At 37.6% G+C, this 9865-nt stretch overlaps 1 protein-coding gene across 1 annotated transcript; it reads right to left on the reverse strand.

Moving 5' to 3' along the window:
- Positions 1–3488: 3488 nt before the first annotated feature.
- Positions 3489–8212, reverse strand: LOC128616580 (galanin receptor 2a). The gene is made up of 2 exons (XM_053639185.1): positions 7679–8212; positions 3489–4230 (listed from the first exon to the last, which is right to left on the reverse strand). Exons 1-2 carry the CDS (start codon positions 8023–8025, stop codon positions 3489–3491), a joined length of 1089 nt encoding a protein of 362 aa, XP_053495160.1. The 5' UTR covers positions 8026–8212.
- Between the last annotated feature and the right edge of the window lie 1653 nt (positions 8213–9865).

Raw genomic sequence — 9865 nt, forward strand, 5'->3', positions numbered from 1 at the left:
ACAAATAAGAAATATTTTATATTGTCAATCAATAACAGTAAACCTAATGAAGCTTTGCACACTCCTGCCATCTTCTCCACCAGCTTCATGAAATGCTTCACCCAGCTTTTACATGTACAGTGTATATACCCAAGCATCAGTGTTTTCATCTGATATGAGCATCTACAGGGAGTCAGTCAGTGCGTTTACATGGACAACAATAATCTGATATTAACCCGATTAAGACGATACTCTGATTAAGAAACTACCATGTAAACAGCAATTTTTAATTACCTTAATCCGATTAAAGTCATACTTGAAGTAAACACAAATGTGATTAAGACGTGTGGAGTATTCCTGTTTTAGTCGCGTTATTGACGTGCGTTACAGACATGTACACACCTTAATCACACTATTAACATCGTGTGGGAATTTTCACCGCATTTTGCGACAGGACACGTACACACACGGCTGCGCGTCCCAAACCGCATACTTGCCTACTATAGGCCTATTATACAGTAGTATACAGTAGGTAAGTACACGGTTTTGGACGCAGCCCACGGCTTCAAACAGTCGTCTATTAGCACGTACAGCATGACAAATAATTAACCGCACTGGAGGCGTTCATAAAAATAAAAAATAAAAAACACGGTACCATAACAAAGACGGACTGTATGTTAATACGTGAAATTCTGGAGGGACGTCGGACGGCGTGGCGCGGTGACGTAATGACGTGTGCCGTTAATCTAATTATGTTCTATAACGTATAAAACCTGAACATGAAAGGAATATTCTAAAAGCGACTCATGTAAACACCTTAATCAGAATACTGTCTTATTCAGAATAAGGTCAATAATTAGATTACTGCTGTCCATGTAAACGTAGTCATTGAAAGGAGCACAGCATGGTGGTGATGTTGGAGAACTTGGAAAATTTGAGTTGCTGTGACTTCGCCTATATCTCGTATTTACACATTCCGCTGTGTACAAACCTGTGATCGGGAGAATCCTCAAGTATGCAGATGGTTAGATGCTGTCTACATCCCTAATAACAGATAATAATACAATATATTGCACATTTTAAATGAATTCTAGAGTTGTACATCTAAAATGAAACGTGACCATCAGGGGCAATGAGGCATCCATTTCTACGTAGCGAACAGAACATGACAGTTAATTGGTAAATTCATGAAACACCTGAAGCGTTTTATAGTGTGGTCCCTGGTAGTCCATTAACATGGAAAAACACCCACAGTGTGGACAGAGCACACAGAAACATCTGCTCTCCGTACTGACCAGCACCAACTCATTGAACAAACACAACATAAAGCTGTAGTGACTCTTAAACCTTGATTTTTTATTTTTTGTTTGAAATCCTTTAACTATTAAGACCTAAATTAACATCAAATTTTTATATTGTGGTGCATCACTCATAAACTAGGTTCAGCAAAGCTTGTTTAGTTAATACAAATCAATTTATAGGTTCTACATTTGCATGACTTGCCCAAAGACTGGAAATACCCCATGTGATAATTCATTATTAAACCACAGTGCTGAATTCTCAAATCTGATTGGTCAGAAGGTTTTGATTAATTTTCTATATCAGCAGCTTTAACAGTAATGACAGCACTGGAAACATATATATATATATATATATATATATATATATATATATATATATATATATTATATATATATATATATATATATATATATATATATATATAATTATTTATTTATTTATTTTTACATTAAACATTTTACTTTAAAAAAAAAAAAAAAAAAAAGCTACATTGATATTATACCTGGAAATTAATGAACATTAATGAACAGATTAAATAAAATAAATCAGAAGTCCAATGACGACTGAGCTTCTGTGAGTCCCAGGCATCCATGTGACATGGTCACACATCATACAGCAAACCACGTACGCCATGCGACGTTAAATGAAGCTGCAACACTGTTTTTTTGACTGACAGAACACTGGCATGTTTATATTATTGCCCTTCACTCCAAGGTCGTTCCACATGGTGAAGAGAGGGAGGAGATGACAACACACAGGGATAAACATACAAGATAAGAACATTTAAGTTGCCAGATTATTTGTTACTAGACCAGCTTATCGAATAACCTGGCTTACATCACTGATTGGTCAGAAGCTTGATTCATTTTCTACAACAGCAGCTCTGGCAGTAGTGCTCATTTTAAGTTTCTATAGTAAGAACTAATTAACTGGGACTTGTATGGTAGATGCTCATGTAAATAAAGTGTAAAAATTTCACACTGGTAAATATTTGTCACATTTCTCCCAGGCAAACCTGAGAGGACTCTCAGTGTCCAAGTCTTAATTTGCATTCCTGCATTTTCACCGTTTAACAGCTATCCAAATCTCAAATTATACCAGAACACAAAAGATCTTGTTCATCGGTATGATCAATTAGGTTAGCTAGCTAGCGGTTTCCACAGCTAAAAGTTTTTTTTAAGCTATCTCGTCAATTTTGCGAATCAAATTTGAGTCAAATGTGACATCCTTAATAATATGACTTAGTCCTACTTGGTACCAAGTACTAGACACTATAAGTTAATTACTGTAGATATGTGCTATGCTTGCTATGAATTTGATCCAAACAACAATCCGTATCATCAAAATTGAACAGACGGTCTAAGAGGAGTACTACATTTAAAATAACATTTTAAATCACTTTAAAGTTGAGCGATACTAGGATCAAAATGTCTAAGCCCACTACCAATACTGACTGAAGAATCAAGTCCGATTGCTTTACGCTGACTGTATAATACAGATTAAAAGATTTATCTATTACACACAGAAAATGTCATCAGATCAAATGTCTATGCCTTTTTTTTTTCTTCAAAAATTTATGGCAACATTAGTCATTGTTAAGTCACGTCAGATGAGAGTTCATTCACCGTAAGCCATAAAAGACAACGTCCTCCAAATGTCCTTATTCAACAAAAGACAAGAAGAAGGATTTATGTCCTACATTATTCTTCTTTGAAATGTTTGTTGGATGTCTCACTGTCCATGCAACATGTCACTTATATTTTTTTAAATATTTTAAGATTTGTAACATGAATTACTTTCCCAAAAAGGACCAGTCTTCTGCGGCCGCCATGTTGGTCAGCTAACGTTGTGATGAGGTTTATTCTTTTCTGATTTAAGTGTAAACATAAATGGTTTTGATCCATGGTCAGATTATTACCACAATAACTGTTATCATCTAAGAAGAGGCTTTTGTAAACCTCAGTCTACAGTGAGTTCTATTAATCTAAAGAAGCAGTTAAGTCCCATTAAAAGAGCCAGCTGCTAACTTTCTATGACTCTTGTTGAAGGCCAAAAAAGTAGGAAAGTAATACGTGTAAAGCATACATTCATGCTCTTAGGGAAACTTCTGTTTATCTCTTATGAATGCACAAATCCATCGAGATACACATACACCAAGGAATTAACATGCGTGAGGCAGTATTTCACATAGGTTACATAAGCCAAGATTAAGTAACGTTGAAGGTCATGAAGGCACTCAGCGTTGTTTTCTCATGGCTCTTGCTCAAGAATCGAACCTTAGCCGATGCGTCACTGTGATTGGACCCGTCGCTTGATCCAACCTCAACCAGGCTCACTGTCTGTGCCTGTGGAACCATGTTCACCTGATTCGCCAACCGTTTCCGCGAGATGCATCCAAACACCTTTCGGAAACCTTTGCGGAAGTGCTTAGACACCAGGGCGTACACGATGGGGTTGAGGCAGGAGTTGGTGTAAGCCACTAGATGTGAAAGAATGCGTAGCACATAGGTGGCATGGTTGAGGGGAAAATGGCCGAACCACATGCACATGATGATGAGGTGGTGTGGCAGCCAGCAAAGGCAAAACAGAACCGCTACGATCACAATCATCTTGGTCACCCTGCGCTTGGCGAGGCGACTCTCACATGCTTCCTGCATGGGGTCTACACTGGTCCACAGGTAGCGGATGGTCCTGGCGTATGTAAGACCCAAGACCAAGACGGGAACGAGGTAGCCAAATACGAAAGTACAAATGTCCATGGCTCTACGGCTCTGGATGTCCCAGGCAGGGATGCACACAGTGGTTCCATTTAGATCCATCTGTGTGTAGTAGCTAAAGTAGGGACCGGAGAACACCAGCGAGAGGGTCCACACCACTCCGATGGAGGCGAGAGTGTTATGTGGGGTTCGCAGTTCTCTAGCATGAAGGGGGTAGCAAATGGCTAAATATCTGGAAAGAAAAGATGGAAATATCATTTTCAATCATATGTCAGAGTGAAATATTTTGTAACAGTAACAACCATGACTACTTTCACTTTTTCACATCCATCACACTGCGACTAAATAGCAGTAATTAACGGCACTCACAGATAATATTTTTTGCTTTTATAATGAAAATGTGAAGATAATTTTCTCATACATCTAGTTTATTATTATTCTTTTGTTTTGTTTATTATTTCACCATGTACATGCTGCATAGTGTCTGTGTATACAGCAAAATATTAGCTTTGTATATTATTGATAAAATAAAATATTCGAGCACTAAATAAATGTACACACTCAGACCCAGAGAAAGTGGCAAGATTAGAATTCACTGTACAGTGGTGCTTGGAAGTTTGTGAACCCTTTCAAATTTTCTGCATTTCTGCATAAATACGACCTAAAACATCAGCAGATTTTCACACAAGTCCTAAAAGTAGATAAAAAGAAGCCAATTGAATAAATTAAACAAAAATATTATACTTGGTCATTTATGTATTGAGGAAAATGATCCAATATTACATATCTGTGAATGGTAAAAGTATGTGCACCTTTGCTTTCAGTATCTGGTGTAGACCCCCTTGTGTAGCAATAACTGCAACTAAACGTTTGGGGTAACTGTTGATCAGTCCTGCACATCGGCTTGGAGGAATTTTATCCCGTTCCTCAGTACAGAACGGCTTCAACTCTGGGATGTTGGTGTGTTTCCTCACATGAACTGCTCGCTTCAGGTCCTTCCACAACATTTCTATTGGATTAAAGTCAAGACTTTGACTCGGCCGTTCCAAAACATTAACTTTATTCTTCTTTAATAGTTCTTTGGTAGAACAACTTGTGTGTTTAGGTGCATGACCCAGCTCTTGCTCTTGCTGCATGCCCCACTTTCTCTTGAGATTCTTGGACAGATGTTCTGACATGTTCCTTTATAATTCGTTGGTGTACTTCAGAATTAACTGTTCCATCAATGATGGCAAGTTATCCTGGCCCAGATGCAGAAAAACAGGCCTAAATCATGATACAACCCCCAAAAACTCCAAAAAAGTTGGGACATTGTAAAATGTAAAAAAAAAAAAACCCCAGAATGCAGTGATTTGCAAATCTCATAAACCCATATGTTATTCACAATAGAACGTAGAAAACATGTCAAATGTTTAAACTGAGGAAAGGTACGAAAAATAAGGCTATTTTGAATTTGATGGCCGCAAGACGTCTCAAAAAATTTGGGACAGGGCAACAAAAGGCTGGAAAAGTAACTGTTACTAAAAAGAAACAGCTGGAGGTTAATTGGGAACAGGTCAGTAAGATGATTGGGTATAAAAATAGTATCTTAGAGAGGCAGAGTCTTTCAGAAGTAAAGATGGGCAGAGATTCACCAATCTTCGAAAAACTGCATCTACAATTTGTGGAACAATTTCAGAATAATGTTCCTCAACGTAAAATTGCAATGACTGTGAATATCTCATCATCTACAGTACATAATATCAAAAGATTCTGAGAATCTGAAGAAATCTCTGCGCTCAAGGGACAAAATCAATATCGCATGCCCGTGATCTTCGGGCCTTCAGGCGGCACTGCATTAAAAACAGGATTGATTCTGTAATGGAAATCACTGCAGGGGCTCAGAAACACCTCCAGAACTCATTGTCTGTGAACACAGTTCGCCGTGCCATCCACAAATGCTGGTTAACGCTCTATCATGCAAAGGAGAAGCCATATGTGAACATGATCCAGAAACGCTGCCGTCTTCTCAAGGCCAAAGCTCATTTAGAATGGACTGGGGCAAAGTGGAAAACTGTTCTGTGGTCAGATGAATCGAAATGTGAAATTCTTTTTGGAAACCATGGACGCCGTGTCCTCTAAACTAAAGAGGACTAAAGAGGAGAGGGACCATCCGGCTTTTTATCAGTGCTCAGTTCAAAAGCCTGCATCTCTGATGCTATGGGGGTGCATTAGAGCCAGTGGAATGAGCAGCTTGCACATCTGGAAAGGCACCATCAATGCTGCAAGGTATATACAGGTTTTAGAGCAACATCTGCTTCCATCCAGATTCCATCCCATCTTTACTTCTGAGAGACTCTGCCTCTCTATGATACTCTTTTTATACAAAATCATGTTACTGACCTGTTCCCAATTAACCTAATTAGTTGCAAAATCTTCCTCCAGCTGTTTATTTTTAGTTTACACTTACTTTTCCAACCTTTTGTCATCCCCGTCCCAACATTTTTTTGAAGTTTTATGTTTTTCCAAACACAAAACTTCTCATTTAAACCAAAAAGGTCAGACAGGCAGCAAAGTTCTTTTTGAAGAGCAGTTCAGAGATGGATTTGTAACCTTTTCCAGCCTGACAAGCATCAACAACTCTTTTTCTGAGGTTCTCAGAAACCTCCTTTGTCCGTGCCATGATACACTTCCACAAACATGTCTTGTGAAGATCAGACTTTGATAGATGCCTGTTCTTTAAATAAAACAGGGCACCCACTCACCCCTGATTAACATCCCACTGATTGAAAACACCTGACTCCAATTTCACCTACAAATTAAACTGCTAATCCTAGAGGATCACATACTTTTGCCACTCACAGATATGTAATAATGGATCATTTTCCTCAATAAATAATTGGCCATGTATAATATTTTCCTCTGATTTGTTTAATTGGGTTCTCTTTTACTTTTAGGACTTGTGTGAAAATCCGATGATGTCTTAGATCATATATATGCCGATAAATGGAAAATTCTACAGGGTTCACAAACTTTCAAGCACCACTGTATATATCAATATGGAAAACCAAAGCTTATGCTGTGATGGTAATTATTAATATAATAATTCATACATATTTCATATTACTGCAGCTTAATTCTTTTTAAATAAGACACGGAGTGTGCTCCTGAAACAAAACTATTTTTATTGCTTGATTTCTCAAACCCTATTTTACTCTTGTTTGTCAGAGATATTTTATTGTTGATGCATATTATTTAATTATTATTTTTTTTAAAATAAAAAAATACAACAGCATGCAAAAGTTTGCATACCCCAAAACATGTAAGAGAAAATGTAATTTATATCAACAAGACATTTAATGTGTTATGTTTCACAGATGTTTCTTCATTAGGACAAGAAACAAAAATGGACAGTGTATCTTAAGATATTAATATATTCTTTTCAAACTATTGCTGGTTTGCTTTACGTTTTGCTTAGTATACACTTATAGAGTTATATGTCACTGCTTACTATTGGCTTAGTTAGCAGATATTAGGTCCTCTATGCCTTTCATATTGACACAACTGCTTTTCTGACATATTTATATTAGACAATGGAAGTTCAACTGTAGGACATATACCTGATAACGTCTCATAGTGGAATTTCTGTCTCGAAAACCATTAGCAATCTGTTTACTGTATGTAAAGAATTGAGGACATACCTGTCCAGAGAGACAGCAGTAAGTGTGAAGATGCTGGCATACATGGTCAGATAGATAATAAAGTGCACCACTTTACACACGAATGCTCCAAACACCCACTCGTCCATGGAATAGATGGTGGCCTGGAGCGGAACGCAAAACAAGATGAAGCAGAGGTCAGCGAGACCCAGGTTCAGGATGAACATGTTAGTCGTCTTGCCATTCATCTGTCCATTGCGAAGCAGTACAGCGAGGACCAGGCAATTTCCCACTGTGCCGAGCACAAAGATAAGAGCAAATACTGAAGCGATGATCGCTGTCTCAACTCTCCTGTTCGAAGAGAAGTGAATCTGCTGTGAGGCGTTCATTGTTTCTGCCAATCCACAAACCCTGCAGGTGTCACAGCGGTTTACACAGAAATCAGGTCTTTGACATGGTCTTTTCTGTGTGCTGAAGAGTCTGAGAAATGAAGCTAATCTGAGACCACACACACACCATCATCAAGCTGTAAAAGTCTCCTCCCATTCTTGATCTTCATGTCGGCTTTACACATACGAAAATATATACATGACCTGAAATGTGTATAAGTGTACTGTATATTTAATATACAACAAGAGCTTTAGCACTGTTTTTTCCCACTCTTTTTTTCAATTCCCCATATTTCTCTCTCCAATTTAGGCATTTGCAAATCCCCACTAGCCAGCTCTCCCCTATTATATGACACCTACCAACTTGGTAGACGAAGGCTAACACACTTACCTGCATCTTCTTGATCTGCTGCATGACAGGCAGTGTAAGACATTCAGGGGAATCTGCCCTCTTCTATACACTGTACATGAGCTCACATACTTAAGTGTTTCTGCGATTGATGTTGGAGAGAGTATGCCCCTCCCACCTGAAGACCATATGCCCCTCCCACCTGAAGACCATGGCCAATTTCGCTCCCTTGGCTCCTGGCCAGGGATACCTGTGGCATTATCAGAATTCAAATGATTCGATTTCCAGACAACAGGGTCATTCTAATACATAGTGACAGCGAATTTACAGGGAATTGTGCTGTGGACGCTCCACATAAACATTAAAAAGACCTGCGTAACTGTTGATATCGTGAAATTTTCTGTAAGCTGACTTTTATTTAGCAAATGTGGAATAGATATCCCATGTGAGCTCTTTGTAAAGAATTTGGGACGGAGATATTTGCACTTTGGGGTTTCTCAGCATGTTTTTTTTTTTGTCTTATTAAGTTCAAGACAGAAATAACGAGAGCTAGTTAGGGAATGACTTGTATGTTTATAGCTGCTGTAACATAAGTGATAACAGGAACTAACTTGTTTTGTGGACATTCCACAGCATAAATAGGTCAAATATACAATGTGGTAACTTTGGCAAATTGTTGTCATATATAGGAGGAATAAAACACTTTGGGATGTGCTGTAATTGGAAAATAATCAACTTTGCTGACACCTCCAAGTGTTTTATTCCTTACATACTGCAACCTGCCTGTTAATTGTTGCTAGACTGGTTTCCAGCTGTGGAGATTTCTATTAGATTTCTAATCTGTAATGGAGATTGCAGAGAATAGTAGATTTTTTTTTAAGCTATTCTTTATTTCGATAAGTTATGAATGTGTAATATATAGTTAAGTGTTGGTTAAATGGAAATGCATTCACCTATATATATATATATATATATATATATATATATATATATATATATATATATATATATGTGTGTGTGTGTGTGTGTGTGTGTGTGTGTGTGTGTATTAAAGCCTTATATACAGTATATTTAATGTACTATCTAAGTCCACGTCCCCTACTGTTCATTTTTGCCTTCATTTAAAATTTAATGCTGCCCTCTAGTGGACAATGGTGAACACTACTGGTTCAAATCAATATACTTATATAGGAAGACTCCATTATTAGCATTACACATATGATATATATTATAACATATGATACATGTAGGTGATTACTCATATGGCTTCATAGAAAGTCTTAGCAAATTTGATCTTATTGTCAGGGACTTAGTGAAGGGCAACCATGTGACAACAGGTTTACATAACAGGGTTATGTAACTTTTAAAATAAGAAACACTGTTATGAAGGCCACAGCCTATGCCCTATGAGTATATTCATAATATATCCTAATACATTCATTATAAATTGTACAAACTGGTTTATGTATTTCTGGAAATGCATTACACGTA

The sequence above is a fragment of the Ictalurus furcatus genome, chromosome 13 (assembly GCF_023375685.1).
Source record: "Ictalurus furcatus strain D&B chromosome 13, Billie_1.0, whole genome shotgun sequence".
Lineage (NCBI taxonomy): Eukaryota > Metazoa > Chordata > Actinopteri > Siluriformes > Ictaluridae > Ictalurus > Ictalurus furcatus.